Source organism: Echinops telfairi, unplaced genomic scaffold (assembly GCF_000313985.2).
Source record: "Echinops telfairi isolate 266 unplaced genomic scaffold, ASM31398v2 ScPeMD7_16;HRSCAF=60, whole genome shotgun sequence".
Taxonomy (NCBI): domain Eukaryota; kingdom Metazoa; phylum Chordata; class Mammalia; order Afrosoricida; family Tenrecidae; genus Echinops; species Echinops telfairi.
In genome coordinates, this window is record NW_022103913.1 from 5385425 (window position 1) to 5404765 (window position 19341).

At 51.3% G+C, this 19341-nt stretch overlaps 1 protein-coding gene across 4 annotated transcripts in view; it reads right to left on the minus strand.

The window, feature by feature from the left end:
* Positions 1 to 5339: 5339 nt before the first annotated feature.
* PXYLP1 (2-phosphoxylose phosphatase 1) overlaps positions 5340 to 19341 on the minus strand; it is an 87788-nt gene continuing 73786 nt past the window's right edge. For all 4 annotated transcript variants that reach the window (XM_004712111.2, XM_045287487.1, XM_045287486.1 and 1 more), the window contains 4 exons: positions 18361 to 18522; positions 15478 to 15604; positions 8833 to 8972; positions 5340 to 7230 (listed from right to left, as the gene is read on the minus strand). In XM_004712111.2, coding sequence (XP_004712168.1) covers positions 6293 to 7230; positions 8833 to 8972; positions 15478 to 15604; positions 18361 to 18522 — 1367 coding nt within the window. In that variant the 3' untranslated portion in view covers positions 5340 to 6292. The remainder of the gene's footprint in view (positions 7231 to 8832; positions 8973 to 15477; positions 15605 to 18360; positions 18523 to 19341) is intronic.

The window sequence follows — 19341 nt, forward strand, 5'->3', positions numbered from 1 at the left end:
CAATGCTCTATATGCTGTATTAAGATATGTATTCTGGCAAACCCGTGACTGATAGTCTCAGTAATTATTATTATAAATTTCCCTGGCAATTAAGCCCACATTGTTTGTGTAACTAGCGTCCAGCCACAAAGGATTCTGTAAAAGTGAGTGATTCAGGTGTTGCGATATGGAGTTGGCCCACCTTGGCCCAATGTCCCCCTCTCAACAGGGCTTTTAAAAATTAGTACCAGGGGCTAACAAAGACAATACTAATGGAGGATTGTTATGCCCTCAGGGGATGATTGATAAGCCTCTACCATGAATTAACTAGGAGGTTTAGAAAGGGAGCCACAGGCAGATTGAACAAAACTAAACTAAACCCCACAGTTCCAGGAATGGGTTTGGCACGCTAACTAAATCCTAACTCCAATGTGAAAACAATTAGTTCTTTCATCATGGCCCTGCTTGATACTTGCCCTCAGGAAGGGAACCCAGAAGATATGGGTGCTATTGCAAAAATGTGGCGAAGAAATTAGATGGTGCCCGGCTATCAGATAAACTAGCCTATGGGGTCTTAAAGGCTTAAAGGGTCCAAACAAGCAGCCATCTAAGTGAGATATCAATGAACTCTACATGGAAGAAGCACACCATCATCAATCAGCAGAGGATTGCGAAGCATATAATCCAAACCCGAAGGAGGGATTAGTATCAGAGCCTAAAGTGTGAGAATCCAGTTTGCAGAAGGCTGTGGATGACAGTGGGAGCCCAAGATACAGCTGTGGGAAATACACAGGAAATATGCCTCCGGTGATCTCCCTCTACCCAGAAGAGAAGGATGGGAGGAACGGGGCTAGCAAACAGAGTGCAGTAGAGGGATGAGGACAGAAGGTCAAAGGGATAAACCGACTTGAACAGTTCGAACTGTGTCAGTTGATCCCCCTCTGATGCACGCTGGACCTGATCTGGTTTCAACGCTTCTGTGTTTTGTTCTTGCTTGCTCACATCAGGGTTAACTGCAGATCTGTTGTCATGGGGGATCACGCTCTTGAATGTGGGTTATGTGTTTTTCCTTATATACTGATGAAACCCAGGATTGATGAACCTATAGGGACAACAAGTACAATAAGGGTTTTGGGAGTGGGAGGGGGAGTAGAGTAGGAGTAGGGCTGGTGGGTGGGTGGGTAAAAGAGAGACGATGTCAAGAGTCCATAAGGAAACGAATGCTTGGAAACTGACTGTGGTAGCAATTGTACAACACTGCTTGATGTGATTGAATTATGGAATGATATATGTATGTATTAACTCCTAATTTTAAAAAAATGTAAAAAAAATTTTTCCCCTCTCGAAATTTTCTCTGTAGAACAAGGATATATCATAACGTCTGTATTACTCACTAGCAAACATGGTATCTTGGGGGCTCGTGTGAGCAGGCAATGAAACCTGGAATCTCACTCAAAACCAAAACTCACTGCCAGCAAGTCCACGCCACTTCATAGTGGCCCCATCGGGCAGGGTAGCACAGCCCCTGTGCGTCTCTGGGACTGTAGCTCTTTCGGTGGAGTGGATGATTACTCATCCGCGCTGGCTCCCGGGCAGGCACGCGCACGCAGGGGTGCATGCCAAGCATTCGGTTTGGTGGCCTCACACAATGGCAGCTAACTAATACCCAGGCCAGAAGAGCCAGCATTGCAGTGTGAATCCAGGAGCTTTCTGCCGCTGTGCCACCCTGCGCTACACCCACGAGGCAGAACTGCTATGTGGGCATGGCTCTCCTGCACTGACCTGTGAGAGTTCTAGAAAGAGGGGTCACCCAGACCTTTCAGAACATCCAATGCTGCTGTCATTGGAAAGACTCTCGGGGAGGTGACGTAGCAATAGTAGATCGAGCTGTCCAGCTCTGCTCTGGAGTACACGGAACACGACTACAGCGACACTACACTGCGAAAGGGTTAATAAACTGCGCCATTGGAGAATCGGCAGCTGCGACTGCTGTCTGTCTGCTTTGTTCCGGTTAGCCGAAGCTTCTTGCGGCCCTACTCCAGCACATTGACTTGAACTTTCTATTCCATGCATTTTTAATGAGGTTTTCAAAACATCCACACCACAAATTATGCAGTGGCTAAAAATAGAACCATCTCTACATAGCAACATGGAACGATCTCCAAGAAATACAGTTAAGAGAAGCAAATAAGTGAGAAAACCTTCTAATGCAGACTGTTAAGGCAGGGGTGGGGAACTCTGGCCCCTGAGCCATACTGGTGTTAAATGAAATCCAAACCCACTGCCGTCCAGCTGATGCTGTCTCATGGCGACCCCATACTACAGAGTAGAACTGCCTTGTGAGTTTCCAAGACTGGAACTATTTGTGGGGGTACAAAACCTCATCTTTCTTCCATGGAGAGGCTGATGGTTTCAAACTACTGACCTTTCGGCTGCAGCCCAACACATAACCACTACAACCCTAAACCAAAATCCAGACTCACTGCAGTAAGTTGATGCTGATTCCTCAGGGAGCCCTTGTGGATCTCTGCTAACTGTAACTGTTCACAGGAGTAGAAAGCCTTGCCTTTCTCTTAGAGGAGGCGCTCGTGGTTTTGAACTGCCAACCATGTGAATCTCAGCCCAATATGGAACCACTATACCACCAGGGCCCCTACATATTAGTGATATGGCCTGAGAAATCACTGATACTAGCAAACATCACCATCCCTCACCAAAGAGAAGCAGTTCCCGACATTACACACCCAAACCAAACCCACTGCCACGGAGTCGATGCCAACTCACAGTGACGCTACAGGACAGGGTAGAACAGCCTGTGCATCTCTGGGACTGTAGCTCTTCACAGAAGTAGAAAGCCTCATCTCGGGGGTGAGTTGATTTAATGCTTGACTGGTATGACTCTCGAATGATGCTATAAATATACAAATGGCCCTTGGCAGAAACTGGGTACCCCACCTCTGTGTTAAAGGAAACAATAATGGAATCCCCCCCATGAACCTTTTGAAGCCCCCTCATAGTCTGTAAAGGGAAGCAAATCACAGAACAATATATAGAAGAGGGCCCGGTTGCTCTTAGAAACAAACAAATAAAACCAATTGGGCTTAAGAAATGTACACATCGTCAGCAGGTGCACGGAGAATGTCCAGGGCAGTATTTGTCACGGCTGTCAGGAGCCACAGCGTGTGGAGTAACGGGGAGTCACACTCCTGACGCGGTTCTTTTGCAGTGGGCATGGGTTAACTGGAACCAGAAACAACAGGAAGCGGAAAACATCTGTGCACACCCACGCTTGTCCTCATTGCCCAGAAACCCAGATGACCCATGCCCATTAAGCCCGGCTCAGTGCTCATTCCCTGGAGGAAAAGTCTCTGAAACTCAGTGCTAAGAAAGCTAATGTCAATGCTGTGCAAATCTCACATCGGGGGAGGCGAAACCTATGTCTTTACTCCAGTGACCCAACATGTTTACTTTTGCAAGATGTTATGATTTGTTTTTTTAAAAATTTTAATTAAATCTTCTGACTCACTTTTATTTGTAAATCTTCAGGCTGGACTTAGTAGTTCTAATTCAGATATATTATGAGGGGGAGCAATACAAAAAACAAAAAAAATTGGGCTTATAAAATACTAGTGTGATATTATTTTGAACACGAAAAGAAGCAATTAAGAGAAACTTCAAAAATATTGACTCTTGTAGAGAGCTGGAGTGATTTGTAGTCATAAACCATTAAGTAGTTGAGCAGCAGTATTCTTCAAAGGTTTATTAATCGAAACAGTGCAACACTGAGCTAAACAAGAGGCAAAGTGGGGAATGAAGGCCCACGCAGCGGAGGGCCTGACTGGCACGCACACTTCACAGACAACTGGCACCATGAGTCCTGAAATCACAGATTTAACTGTAGTTGCTTCTAATATATAAAATACCTTATATAAAGATGATAGAACTATCCAGTAGCAAAGTACTTCCAAAACCTTATTTAAAAATCAACCAGAATTTACACTGTATAACCGATGAAAATGGCTTAAAAATTGATCCAATTCTACGGCTTATCAAAGGGCTTGTTTATTGGGAGAGAGTGCCCCAATTCAGCTTCTGGCCCCCTGGCCACTCCCAAACAGGTACAGGAAATAGAATCTTTACTGCACATCTAAAACTGGCCTTAGAAAATCCTTTCCTAGACTATAAAAATACCAAGTGGAATACAAAAATCTCGGCATATTCATCAAGTAGACTAGAAGACAAATATCTAAATCACACTTCAAATGATCTTTGTACCATGGTCATCATGAACATCAAGTATTATTCTAATAGCTTTTCTCCAATGCAATCTTTATTTTCAAATTTTGTTACAACATCAGCTACCAACTGAGTTAGTTGATTGTGCCAGCCTGGCAGATAATCACATGTGGGGCTAATTGAAAGGCAGAGGGATAAATGGGTGGTGAGCCTCGCCTTGCTAGTTCTCGGGTCTCTTGTTTTGTGATGGTTGCACCGGGTGCAGCTGCCTTAGCAGTTCCCTGCTTCAGCTTGCAAGACTGACTTCCTACAAGACATCCCCAAGGAGAAGCTACATGGACCTATCCCGATGCAGCCCTGGGTGCTGGAGCAGCCGTGTGGAGATCCCTGCCAGTGCTGAGATGCTTGTTTGTTCACTGACTCAGCTTTCCTCCTGCAGTCGGCATCATAGCCTCTGTTTTGTGAGGTGGAGGACTTTGTGGACTGGTGTTGGGTTAATGGGTTAATGTTGGACTTGTGGGCTTGGGCAGCATTGGGTTGGGATGTTTTCGTGATGCACCTTTTCTTTACATAAAACTCTCTTATATATGAGTTGCTGTGGATTTGTTTCTCCAAAGTACCCAGACTAATACACCAACCAAATGCATTTCTAAGGGGATGTTATCGGAGGGGCCTCTGGTGACTAGCTCTCAGGATCCCACTGGTTCTCAAAGTGCCGACTGTGCAACTCTAAGTAGATCAGGGCCAAATCTGCTGCCACCTCTTTCATCCCATCTGTGAGCACAGCATTAACCACTTGCGGTCTGCAGGTGCCCCAACCTTGCTTGCTGAGGAGGACTTGAAGCACTTGCTGGTAAAGATCGAGGATTGCAGCCTTCAGTACGGATAACAACTCAAGCTAAAGAAAACCCCGATCCTCACAATTGAACCAGTAAGGAATACGATAAATGGGTGAAAGACTGAAGCTGTCAAAGGTTTCATCTTGCTGGGATCCACAATTAATGCTCGTAGAAGCAGCAGACAAGAAATCAAAAGACACACTGCATTAGGTAAAGCTGCTGCACAAGACCTCTTTAGAGCACTGAAAAGCAAGGATGCTACTTTGAAAACTAAGGTGTGCCTGCCCCACGCCATGGTGTTTTCAATTACGGCATATGCATGTGAAAGGTGGGCACCGGGAAGACAGAAGAATGGATGCACTGGAAGTGTGGTGCCACGGACTACCAAAGAACAAACAGGTCTGCCTCGGAAGGAGTACAGCTCAAACGGTCCTTAGAGGGAACGACGGCAGGACCTTGACCCCTGTACTTCGGACATTTGTCAGGAGAGCCCAGTCCCCAGAAGGTCATCATGCTTTGGAAAGCCGAGGGCATCAGAAGAGCCTCAACAAGCCAGAGTGACACAGAGGCCGACAATATCCTATCGGACGTAACACGTTTGATGCTGGCCCAGGCCCAGCGGTGCTCTGTCCTACTGCACACAGGGTCGCTGTGGGACGGAGCCAACTTAAAGGTCCCTGACAAGGGCAGGAGCACAGCCCGGCTCCTGTGTGCACATGCTGTCGAAGGCTGCTCATGCCCAACACCAGCAGTTGCTGGGGCGGCATGAGGCCTCCCTGTCCGCCGAGTTTATAATGATCGCTAACTGCCCCTTTACAGAGAAAGTTTGCCAATCTTGGTTTTGGATAAATCACTGCAGGACATTTTTTTACTGACCGCGGACAAAGTAAGAGTGTCCAGGCTTAAGGGGATGTTGGCTGAGGTTTGCTGGTTCCATCCTCTGTACCACAGGAGGCCAAAAGAATATAAATTTGGATTGGCATCTTTGGGCTTTCAAAGCACAGTCTGACGATGGTAAAGTACCTTCCTAGCTCTATGAAATGGGAATTGTGTACCAAGTAACTCAAGTATCAGATTACAGCAGCCCAGTGACTCTCCACCCCAAACCATCTATCTGGCCCCCAAACAGGACTTCTAGCCTTTAAAAACCAGCATCGTGTTCCCAAGCCACAGAAAGGACGAGAAAGGTACGGTCCTGCTTCCGCGGAGAGTTTCACAAGCACCGTGCTGTGTGCCTTTCAGAATTCTTCCTTGTGACACGCATCATAGTAATTAGTGCTGCCACTACCCAGGGCGGCAAACATGTCCCTTCTGACAAAGTGGACTAGGTTTTCGAGGGGGCACATAGGCTTGTGAGGACGCTTGTGGTGATCCTGGCAAAAAGAAGTGTGGAACGTGACGTCCATGCCATTGTACAGAATCCGGACGAAATGCTCGCTGGGCTTTTCTCTGTCCTGCCAGAGCTCAAAGATCAGCCGGGCAGCAAACCGTGGGAACCGGGCTCCCGTCAGACCCAAGGCACTAAGAACAGGGGACAGAGTGACATCGTGGGCTGAGTAGAGGGCAAAGATCTCTTCTTCCCTGCCTTCCGCAGCCCGCTGCATCCGGCTGATGGTTTGGTTCAGGATGGGGTGGGCGCCCAGCAGGGCGTACCCAAGATACAGTTTCTTCTCCCGCCTCTCTCTCTCATCCTCTAGCTGATGTGTCCTGAGCACCTTGAAGTGCTCCATGTCGATGCAGCCGCTCCGGGTGCAAGGGAAGCTGACGTTGTGGCAGAAGTGGCAGAGCAAGGAGTCTATGGGGTTTGCGGCTCGCAGCTGCTTGGTGGGAACGTCCACGACCTTGGCCATCTCCCCGTACGTCCTCTCCAGCTGGCTGTTCTTCAGACGCAGGAGGTACTGACGGCGCTGCTCCTTTTCCAGGTACTGATTTCTCACTGGGCAGTAGCAGCTGCCTGAGCAGAACAGGGCACTTGGCTGGTGCCTGAAAAACACTTTCGTCCAGTCAAAATCTGGGAGAAAGCCGTAAAGCAAGGCCAGGCCACTTTGCAGAGTCCGACTTTTCCCAGTGGTCTCAAGGTAGAGGTGGTCCTCGGACCACTCGCTTGGCAAGAGTTTATGTTTCTTTAGATAGATGTCTCTCAGGAGCTGACCATTCTGCAGATGCTGCACGACTCCTGAAACACAGGGGGGGAGAGGGGGCACAGAGCTCTCCTTATTAGCAGCAAAGCCAAGCTGAGTCAGGGCCTACCCTGGGCTGGGTCAGAGGGTGTGAGACCATGGACTTGAACTCATCCCCCCAGTATATGGAAGTTGTGAAGACAGCCTCTTCATGGGCATACCATGGGGAGGGGTGGGGTGTGTGTGTGCATATTTCTAGGAACAAACCAAAGACCATCTGCCTCCCCCGCCCTCCCTCATGACTGGCTCCTTCTTTGGGGAAGGCAGTGTTGGGCAGCTTCAGAGAGTGGGAGTCACCCAGTGGACGGATGTCCTGGCTGCACTTGCCTAGGGACACATTTGTCCCTCCTCTGTAGGGACACAGCAGGCTCAGTGTGCAGGAGTGCAGAGCCCAGGGCACCCCTCTAGGCAGAGAAAGGAGGCTCATTCAGCACCCTCACTGCTGCTTCGTGCCCTACACAGTCCCATCTTTCCTCCTCTGCCCACCCGGCACCCTCAGCCCTATGGACACAGGCTCCATCCGGCAGGAAAGAGGCTCTGAACTCATCTGAAACCATTACCCAGATAGATCATTGAAGACAACGTGAAGACAGGATGCTCAATCTCCTCGATTTAAAGGGAAAGGAAAGAACCTGTATGTGCTGCGCCTTGAATCATGTTCCCCGAAAAGATGTGCGCGTAATAAATGCTAACCCCAATTCTACCTGCGGCTATAATCCCATTTGGGAGTGGATCTTCTTTGCACTGTTAATGAACGGTGCGCCTTAAATCAACCTCTTGAGAGAAAAACGGAGATCGGACTCAGGAGTGAGACGGCGCAGCCAGGGAAGGCAAATGCCATGCCACCCGAGGGCCGCCAAGGACCCACGGAGCAGGAGCTGAAGAGACAAGGACCTTCTAGAGGGAGGGAGAAGGCTGCCCCTCGAGCCAGGGCCCTGAGCTCAGGTGTCCAGCCTCTGAGACGGTGACAAAGTGCCTTTTGGCATATTAAATCCACCCACTCGGGGGCATTTCTGTTTTAGCAGGGCTAGCTGCTAAGACAATGAGGAAACACTGAATGTGAAAAAGTAGATTGCAAAGTATGTTCAGTAACATGTGTGTGTGTGTGTGTATAGGAAAAAGACGCTAGAGGTCAATTTCTTTGGCTGATAGAAGGATGGTTCTTTTATTTTATTTTTGTTGCTTAATTGTCTCTTCCCAGGTGCCCTGGTGGTGCAGGGGTTAAAGGTGTAGCTGCTAAAGGCAAGGTTGGCAGTTCAAACCCATAAGCAGGTCCCTGGGAGAAAGGACCTGGCAATCTATAGAGATTTCATCGGAAGCCCCATGCGGGGCAGTTCCGACTCTCCCATAAGGTCACTATAAGTTGGAGCCGACTCCACAGCACGTAACAAGTTTCTCTTCCATGAACATAGACCGCTGTAAAAAACAAACCAAAAAAATATTCATTTTGGGACTCAGACACTTAATTAGATACCATGGTGGGCTCCGAGGTCCCATGGTGGGAATCAGCTTAAGTCACCCCCTTTTATTCACCCCCGTGAGCCCACAGTGCCCGGTGCCCTTGCGCGGGGTGGGTGAGTTAAGTGAGCGGCACATACCTGTCTGTGTGAGCTCGCCCATCTCGCACAGCGGGTGACTGGGGTAAAGAGGCAGGGAGTGTAAGGGGCTCTCAAAGGACGCTCCAGATCCTCTTGCCATGTGACTAACGAACGCTTCCAGTTTCGGATGGTACGGTTTCCTGGCGACAACACAGAGGATTAGTGGTCAGGGTGCTCCCAGGGGCCCACCTTGGATGAGAGGGGCCCAGCCAGCGCCTTGAACACGCCAGCACAGAACAGTGCCCAAACCATTGTCAGCAGTGCCTTCTCATCTCCCCCCGCAGTAACAGGTCCTTGATGGGTCATTTTCAATTCCAATTTCAGTAGTACTTGGCCCTGGCATAGAACTCTGCAAGGCTCTGCCTGACCTACACCTCGACCCTCGAACCTCTGCTGCCCTGGTATAGCTCTAGGCACCGTGGGATTTGGCGCTGCCTCTACCATGCAACTCCAACATCAGCCACCGCCAGGATGGCCCGCAGCACCCCCAACCCAGGCACACCCTACACTGGCCACCCTGCACCCGTCCCCAGGTGTCATTCACCTCCCAGTCCTGCCAACTTTTCCTCCTGGTCGTTCCCATCCCCCTCTTCTTCAGCCCCACAGTTTACCACCTGGCTGGGAGCGGGCTTCTAATGGGGCTCCTGCTTTAGCTTGTCCCTGCTCCATAGTTAGATGGATGTATTTGAAAGGCTACGCTGACCCACGGCTGTGCTTCCAGTGGCTGCCTCAGAAAGATCCAAGCAGAGCCCAGTCAGTCTTGTCTGGCCTCAGCTCACTTTGAGGGCTCACCGCTGACAGCCCTCCCTGCTCCAGTACTGTGCTCGGGCCGCACAGAGCCAAGGGATCCCCAGCGCTGCCTCCAAGCCTATCTGCCTGCTGTCCTTGCCCCTCTTCCTACGGAAACCTACCACAACCATCACCAAGCTAGCTCCTAATTCTAGCTTTACCTGCCCTTTGGGAAACCTCATGGGACTCATTAGATAGCCGAGACCTCTATCGCTCCTCACTGTCCACTGCAGACTCCGTGGAATCCCTGGATGGTGCGGCTAATGCAGTTGGCCACTAACCCCGAAGTTGGACGTCTGAGTCTATCCACAGGTACCGCCGAAGTTCGTCCTGGTGGTCTCCCTCTGGGAGATCAGCTATGGACGCCCGTGGAGCACAGCTCTGCTCTGACGCTCAGGGACTGCCGTGCGCGGGCTGGGCGTGCCGACACCTGCTCTTTGTGGTGGCGCCAGCTGCCAGTGCCCTCTGCATCTACAATACTTCACTGCATGTGGGGTGGCAAGGACATCTCACAACAGCGTATTGTGTGTTCGGCATGAAAGCATTCCTTACAGCTTGGGCACAAAGAACATGCATTTAAGTTCGGATGTAATTCATCCTTCCAGTCACTAATACACCATTTCCCTGGATCATGAAATGCCCGAAGGAGGCATACACATTGCCTCTGAATCAGGACGCCGTCTGGGATGCGTGCATGTTTTCTGGCAGCACAGAGGGGGGCAAATGGAGGAGCTTGCGACTGCTGCCTAAGATTCAGCAAGAAAGAAGCAGAGACAAATGCTTCTGATGCAGACCCCTGCTGATGGCAAGCGTAATTTACTGTGGCAGTGCTTTTAAAATAGCTGCCATGGTGGCTTTTTAAAAAACATCAAATAAAGGGGGAAAAAAACTCCATCTTTTAAAACACATGTTTTAAAATTAGCGAATGCTAACCCTGGCATGAAGTCATCATCTAAAAAATTATCCCAGATTGCCACCGGGAATCATTTCTTTCCATAAAAACAGAGGGTGTATTATTTTGCCTGAAGCTAAAACACATGAATGTTTGCACACGGGAAAGCAAGCTTCCAGGCTGACAAGGAAGCTTCCATGGGAACCGCCACGACAGCAGGCTATCAGTGGTCAAGCCGGAGGCTGTCGGCCATCAAGGTCCGCCCAGCTGACAAAGCTCTGCTGCCAATTTCAGAAGTGGGGGTTCACTACTGAGCATGTTTGCTGAGATGCCCTACGTATTCAGGGCATCTGTCTGCTTTTTGATAACTTTGATACAAAACCCAAACTCACTGCCATCAAGTGGATTCCAACTGATAACACCCCCATAGGCTAGAATTGAATTGCCCCTTGGGATTCTCAAAGCTATAAAGCATTACGAGAGTAGAAAGTCTCATTTTTCTCCCAACAGAGTGACTGGTGGTTTCGAACTGCTGACCTTGCAGTTTAGTGGCCCAACTCATTGCCCTCTTTGCCACGAGGGTTCTGACTGTATTTCAGTTTTCGTGAAACTTGCATGGGGGTGTGTGTGCGCGTGCGTGCATGTGCGCTTCATTTTGGCAATCAGAGCTTAGGGCAACAGTTTACAGTGGGGGCCCTATATCCATGTTTGAGTCTCCCATAGATCCACCTCCACCGAGTTCTTGACTTCTTTCTGACCACTTCAATGAGCAGCCAAAAAACCAAAAAGCCACCCATGGTTGGGCTAGCAACCACTCAGAAGGCACCGTGTGGAACCGCGTCACCTCCAGGAACAAGCCAGCACCTTGGCTATTTAAGGCAATACGTTCCTGGATCTCTTTATGATAGCGTCTAAGGTTATCCCAACTCATGTAAATATTATTCTCCCCACGAGGATGATTCCCTCCACCCCCACCCCAGGTGAAAAGCATGTTATAATGGCAGCCTCTTCAGAGACCTGCTTCCATCTCAAAATGCAGAGAACTAAAAGGTTCCACTCTCCCGAGCCTTCAAATCCTGTACTGGTTTCCTGCTGGCATCTCCATGTCCCCTGTTCACTGCTATTTGTGCCACGGCAGGAGGACAGGACCCCAGAGGCGAATCTCCACACCCCGAGGAACGTTACTGTGCTGTGTTACCATCCACGCCATGACTCAGGGCATTCCAACAAGCAGAGGGAGGGAGCTCTGAGGCCAGTAAGACATTTCTCAGGAAACACAATTCAAAAACTGTTTACATGGCTGCAAAATGGAAGGAATTACACCTACAGGGTTTTACAGCATATATACCAATTAAATTCTTATAAATGAAATGAAACTCAAAAGGGCCAAGCCCAGTGCAATTCTCTGTCTTTCGTATCCTCTGTTATTTGATGGGAGTCATTGCTTTCTGACCTGTCACCAAGTCCTACCGAACCTACCTCAGAACTTCTCCTCAGACTCACTCCCCTCCCCTCCTGGGCTGCCACTCAGAGTTCCAGCTCCATCCATCCACCCACTCACCCACCCATCCATCCATCTTGGGTTCCATGTACATAGCGTTCATCTTGAGTGTGTGCGTAGTTCTTCCCGTGTGCCAGGCACGCCGTAGGCTGTCAAGAGACAGCAGTGGGCAAAATAAATAGAAACCACTGCTCTCGGGCAGCTGGCAGGAGAGCTGGGGAAGCAGACGGCACACACGAACACTGTGTGTGTGTGTGTGTCTCTGGGTGTCGGAAGGTAACATGCTCTGACAGAAGAAGAGGAGGACACGGGTCCAGGAGACGTGGGGGGAGAAAGGAGTGGGAAGAAGTCTTACTGAGCAAGTTAATATTTGAGGAAAAACTTGAAGGAAGCATGGACTTCTAGCAACACAGATACCTGGGCAACAGCCTTCCCAAGGGGCAACTGTGCACAGGTGTGCTTGAGGCAGCCGTGTGCAAAGAGTGTGTGGAGGTGAAGGAGGAGCGGTGTGCTGAAGCAGCGTGGGAACCGGAAGTGGGGAGGGGAGGCCCGGCAGGTGGCAGAGGGCTGAAGGTCGCAGAAAGCCTTGCTGGCTGCGACAAGGGCTTGGGCTTTGACTGAATGAAGTCTTTCTTCTGGAGTGTTAAGAGGCCACCACCCTCCACACCCAGGCCTCAGAGAGCAGCCTCCTTTCACCCATTCACACAGCAGCTTGAAACGCTTCCTCGCTCCCTCTCTCCGGCAGGCCGAAGCCCGCGTGCTGGCTGCCACTCCGAGCAGCACGTGACTGGCTCCCGTGCCTCTTGTCTGCATGCTCAAGCCTGAGAAGTGCCCAGGAGACCACATGGCCAAGGGCCCACTTATCCTCACCTGCTACCTCACGCACCCTTTAAGTCCCTTTCTGTGGGTGGCTGTCCCTGACCTCCCCTCCTGCCCCAAGCAGAGTAAGACTGGCCTTCTAGCTCAGCCACAAAACATGGAACCCGCCTCATCTCCTTTCTGTCATATGACTGCTACCACCCCTGCCAACTGGCAGTGACGGTGCCGTGTACCAGCTCTGTCCCCAAAGAAACAGAGGAGGGGTCCCCTGAGGACATGCCTTGTTTTGTTCCCACGAATTCTCAAAAGGCCATCATTCCCAGCCCACGATAAACCAGCTGAGATCCAGTCAGCCCATCAAACTCACAGTGACCCTGTGTGTCAGAGAGCAACTGCGGGTTCAAAGCAGATTGCCGGACATTCCTTCCAAGGTGCTTCGGGGGGGTCAAGAATTGTCAATCTTTTGGTGACCGGCCACGCATGACAACCACCTGTGCCAGACCCCGTGACCTCACAGAAGTTTACAACGGAAACGACTGAGGAAATGCTGCGCAAAGTCCATGTGTGCCTTCTTTCTGGAAAAGGTGGCTCGGTTCATATTTTAAGTAAGCGTGTACCACAAGCAGCATAGCCAGGCGCCCGCCTCACTGCTGGCTAGCTGGAGAGCAATGCTGAAGGTGCGAGCAGCGCCTTTGCCATAAGGTGCCTGGCAGTCAAGGACAGGCAGCTTCCACCACCAAACCACGAAAGCCGGGCGGGGTTTCTCTGTGGGAACGTTAACGCACCGCCGCCACAGCGGGCCTGCTGGCCTGGCCGGGAGGAATTCCAGTACCCTCCAACATGCACCACCAACTAGAACCGCGGTTCTCAATGTGGGGGTCGAATGACCCTTTCACAGGGATCACCCGATTCATAACAATAGCAAAATTACAGTTATGAAGTAGCAGTGAAAATAATTTTATGGTTGGGGGGGTCACCACAATAAGAGGAACTGTATGAAAGGGTTGCAACATTAGGAAGGCTGAGAACCACTGAACTAGAAGGTCATAAGATTAGTCATTTATAAAGTCGAAATGGCATCTGGGAGGTGGCCCACATTTGCAACAGTCCACAGCTCAGGGTGGAGCCACTTCACTGAGATACCTGCCCGCTCTCAGGGTGCGTTTAGAAGCCCCCCTCAACATCTAGTTATTTTTCCAAGAGGGACTTAATTTAGTGACATTCATTATTGAACCAGCTTTTCCCTGCAAAAGATGGGAAGCAGCTCATAAGAATATACAATGTTCAATAAAACGAGGCCTAAAAGACGGAGGCTGAGGGAAAGGTGGGCAGAGGGAGCCAGAGCAGCGGCCCCGAGGCTCCCAAACAGGAGCTCCGATACAGGGCACAGGCAGAGGCCCTGGACCATGGTCTGGTCCCTGGGCCACACGCGCGGCAGGGAAGGAAGGAGAAAGGAAGAAGGCCTGGACCCAGAGGCCTCCTGGGGCCTCTACTAATACCGTCCTGCACTTCTCCCCTCCTCCACTGAGGGGCCAGATGGAAGGCAGGGCCCGTGTGTGTCCAGTCCAACTGGGCTCCATAAGGTTTTCCAGGGATACTTCTTTGGGAAGTAAATCACCAGGCCTTTCTTCTGAGGTGCCTCGGGGTGGAACTTTGGGATAGCAGCCAAGCATGCTCACCATTTGCCCACCCAGGGCTCCAAGGTCCAGTGATTAACTATTTGAATCTTACCCTGTTTGTTTGGGACCCCTCCCGTAGAGCCCCTCTTACAGGGTGAGCTAAGCTGTGTCGATGCCTGCAAAGAGTTAACCAGAAATCCCAGGGCCACGTTGCAGTTCCTGGTGGCCTCCAGGTCAACTGCAGCTGGCTGGCTTGGCTGGGAGAGAGGCTGGCACCCCAATAAGCATTCCATCACAGTAACGTCCTTCCTGCGTCTCCTGACCTTGCTTAGGAAACTCTGCCGGGGTGTCATGTGCCCCAGACACAGGCACTCAGATCTGGCCTATCCTTTTATCGCCAAGTGCCTCTGATTTTTAAGGCCAGGCAATTTCCATTCTCTGTTCAATTATTTTTCATCCTAAGAGTTCTCAACCAAGAGCCTGCTGTCTCCACTCCCGTGGAAAATAAAAAGGTTGGAAGAATTGCCTACAACTATGTGGCTTTGCAGTGGGAAATGCAAGTCTCTCTAACCCCCGCCCCCCAACCCCCCCCACGCCCTCGGGGTGAGCAACTCCAGCCCTGTGAGGGGCAGGAGGCTGGAGCTCAGGAAGGTATGGGCGGTGCCCAGTGGTCCTGAATGGAAGTGCTGGGGTCTCCCAATCCTGCGCTCACAGCTCTGTGTCCCAGCTGTTCTGCAAACTGAAGACGCGTCACTGGGTGAACGTGCTGAGGACGATGGAAGTACGCTCAAACCTAGCTCCTCCGCTCCGTGGCTCTAAGCGGGTGACACCATCCTTCTGCGCCTCAGTCTTCTCGACTGTAAAATGGCATCCACACGGAAGGCAGCCCCGAGATCCGGCACGGGGCGGCAAACAGTAAGTGCTTAACCAGCGCTGGCCACTCCTCCCGCCTGTCATCATCCTGGTGGGCCTGGGACAGGCGTTCAAGAGCATCTTGAAAATGACAGAGGAAAAGTGCAGTTTACCTGTTGGCCACCAGAGTGCAGTCAATTTCTGGCCGCTTCGTTCTGGGAATGGCGTACAGTGGGTACCTGTCCCCATGGCGAATGAGCACGTGCACGGAGACCAGTCTGAAGTGATGCGGGGCGTGGCCTGCGAGAGGGAAGCACGGTTCAGTCAGCACGCACGAGGCGCTAGCCCGTCTGGCTGCACAGATCCAACTTGCCAGGGGTAGGGGCAGTGAATTATTTAATGTGGCTCTAACAGCTAAAGTCTGTTAACTCCCACCGACAGGTCGCTAGATTAGGGACAAAAGGGGGGGTTGTCTTCCCAAATGCCTGCGCTATACGAAAATTAGCTGTCCGTGCTACAATAAAGGGGCTGGAAAGAAATCAGGCACACTAATTAGACACCTGTGGGTAAATCCAGCACTGAGCATGCTCAGACCCAAGCCCCTAGGCCCAGGTGAAGCCAACCTGGGCACACTCGCCTTAGTCACCATCACTATTACATCACTCAGGTGGGCCTAAACGCAGCCGATAAGGTCATCCCATACCCACAACCCCTCCTCCCCGCCGTGGGCTGGGAGGGGATCAAAGCCGACGCTCTCTTGTTCGGGTGCATGCTGCCATTCCTCCCACGTACGTGCCCGCTCAGGGCCCAGCCTGCGCTCTCGGCCTCTGGGGCTTTCCCTGCCCGTGGCTCCGCACACGGGTTCTGAGCGCCTGTTTCGGCATTCCTTCCACTCGCTTTTCCACGCCCTCCTGAAACGCCGTTTCCACTCACGACCTTACCCACGGTCCCCCGCCATGTGGCCTTGCACACTTTCCAGAAATAGCGTGTACTTTTTGAGACTGTTAATACCTGGTACTTCCGTTTCCCTCATATAAGTCATTTAGATTACAACAGTGGCTCTGCTTGAGTTCTTTCAGCGTTGCGAAGCAAGAACCGAGGTAAACCACTCCCAAACCTAACACTACCCTTTTCCTTTGCAAGAGTCTGGGTAGGAAGGTGGGGCGGGGAGAGGCACTGATGCGATTCACCTGTGATTCAATGTTAGCAAGATTCACTGTAATTATCATCCTGCTGGGTATGAAATGAACCCTCAGAGAAGCAGGAGGGGGAATCTCACTTCCCGCAAGAGCCAGGAGTGGAGCATGTCTGAGACCCTGTGCAGTGATGCTCCTGGATCCGGAAGGCAGCTGCGACATCAGAGCTGCAGTGGCAGCAGAACCCGGAGCCCGAGCGAGCGTAGAACAGAGTGACAGACTTCTCAACCCACGCAGCAAGGAAGTTGAGTGCTTCAGTATGGGAGGCTGGTTTGCAAAGTGGGCCGGCTCCGGGCACTTAATTGGGGAAGCTGAACTTGCTAACTCATAGAAGTAGAAATGAGTTGGTCAGTGTAAGACATGAAAATAATTTATCAAGGGGTCACAAAGGTGGGTGGGGAGGGGAAAAAAGGAGCTGATACTAAGGGCTCAATAGAAAGTAAATGGTTAGAAAATAATGATGGCAACATGTACAAATATGCTTGATACCTTTGATGTAGGGATTGTTATGAGCTGTAAAAGCCCCCCCATAAAATGACCTTTTAATTAAAAAAAGAAGTAGCGCCGAGTGCCTTGTACGGAGGCTTACTGCAGCAGGGTTCCTCTGGGCACTTAATTCAGGGAGATGGGCTTGCTGGCCCATGGAGTGGAGCTGAAGGCCTGTGGGTTGAGGCTCACAGCGGAGTGGCATGCCCTTTGGGCGTTTATTAGCAGCCTGGGAAGAACTTGTAACATCCTGACTGAGCCACTGTATCCTGAGCATTTCCCACTTGTATTACAACCTTCCTTCATATATCCTTTCATTATAAATATCGTCTCAGCTCTGCGAAGCCATTGTGGTGAATTATAGTATCTAGACAGAAAAGTAGAGAGCCAACACCTGGCCCCGCCCGATCTGGATGTGAAATGGCAGTGCCCGCCCCCTGCCCCCTCACCTCCACCCCAAGGGGCCATGGAGCCACCCTGGAGGGGCTCAGCCATGAGAGGGACCCTGGCTGGGCTGGGTAGGGGCTGCTCCACCTCATGAAGCAGGGCAGAGGAGCAGGAGGGGGCTGGTCATGTCCCAGGCCCCCCAGCAACAAGGAGGGAGCATGGCTGGGGCTGGAGGCCAGTGAAATGGGGGTGGAGCTATTAATATGGCCTCAGATCCACAGGGTAGGGGAGAGCCGCAGAAACACTGAGACCAGGACTTTTAAGTCTTTCATGAAACAGGACAGGATGCAAATAAATATTTAATAGAAATGCTCAACGTATTCTTCAATACATTTCTGAGAAAAAGAAAAAAAAAGCCCTGGCCAGCAGTCCCCACTCCCTTCACTGCAGGACCCCACAGGCTTCCCTCAGAGGCTCTGCACCCCTGGGAGGGCAGGGAGCCCTGGTGGGCAAGGGGAAGGCCCACTGGGGCCACTTTCCCATCTGGCTGGTGGCCCATCTAAAAGCCTGACTACGGGTAAGAATCTGTGGAAGGCTTGCCTGGGTGGTGCCAACAGTTAGGTACTAACAAAGGTAGGTGGTCTGAACCCATCCACAAGTGCCTCCGAAGACAGGCATGGCAACCTGCTTCCGAAAGGCACCCGCTTTACTCTGAGTCTGGAGTGGCCCGAAGCTAACTGGCTCGCACGGCCTTGCACGGGGCTGAGCACCTACCTGCTCGATCCTCCCAGCAGCCTTGGGGCTGGCTGCAACCACTTCACCCAGGCTCAGGGAAGGCCCAGCCTAGATGACAACTGCCGGATTTGCCCCCAGGCCACCTAGCCCTCACTGCATTCTGCTGCTTGAGAAGAACTAGCCCACAGAGGGGTGTCCACCAGTGTCCAGTCCTGGCTGCCAAGGGCAGCGTGGGGCACATGCCACGCCTACCTTCCATGCTGCGCTCGGCCACGCTCGGGGTGTTGCAGTACAAAAGAGCTTCATAAACGGGATCCATCACAGGGGGCTCTGTCACCGGGGCTGGCATGATTCGCTTTCGACTCTTGCTACTAACTCCATTCTTACTCGCGGCCGACAGGGGGATCAGGTGGACTGTGGAGGAAGCAAAGCAGGTGGTTGTGGGAAACAGAAGGATTTCTCTCAAGCTGTCTCCCCCAAATATATGCCAGACTTAGCTGCTTGAGAATGACTGTACACTTGGAGGTCATCAGGAGTGGATTAGGGGTCATTCTCCCTAAGTGCTATCAGCCATCTAGAGCAAGCAGACGCCACTGTTTATCCCACAACAAGCAGGGCCCACTCCCTTCTGATAAGGATAGTAGTTGTCTGTTTCCTTGTAGGAGACACCAGAGAGGTCAACCCCGCCCAAGGATGACCAAGGTTAGGCTGCCATCATGGATCTAGGGTCCGCCCCATCTTGTCACATGTATACCCCTAGACCTTCCCATTCCTATGGGCACACCCCTAGCTCATCCCCTTCCTGTTATGCTTATGCCTATCATAGATCCCCTTCCTACAATGTGTATACCTATTGTACTGCCCTTCCTGTGATGTGTGATTCTGTAATCATGTCCCCCTGAAGAGATATAAGGCTTGGTGAGCAATAAAGAAAAAGCTCTCCCCGGCCCTGGCTTCCTGAGGCTCTCCGGCTCCAGGGCCCAGGGGAGCTCTCCCCGAGCTCTCCCGGGTCCTGGCTGCCCGGGGCCCTCTCTGGCTCTCAGGCCAAGGGAGTCTCCCCGGTTCTCGGTCCCTGAGGCTGTTCCTGCTCTCGTAGCCGGTTCCCCCTACGGGGAGCACCAAGCAGGGCCGAGGTGAGCAATGCTACCATGAATTGTGTCTGACTCCATTACTTGACTCTCTTCTACCTCTCATGCTCTCTATGACTTTACTATAATCTTTACTTATTATCGC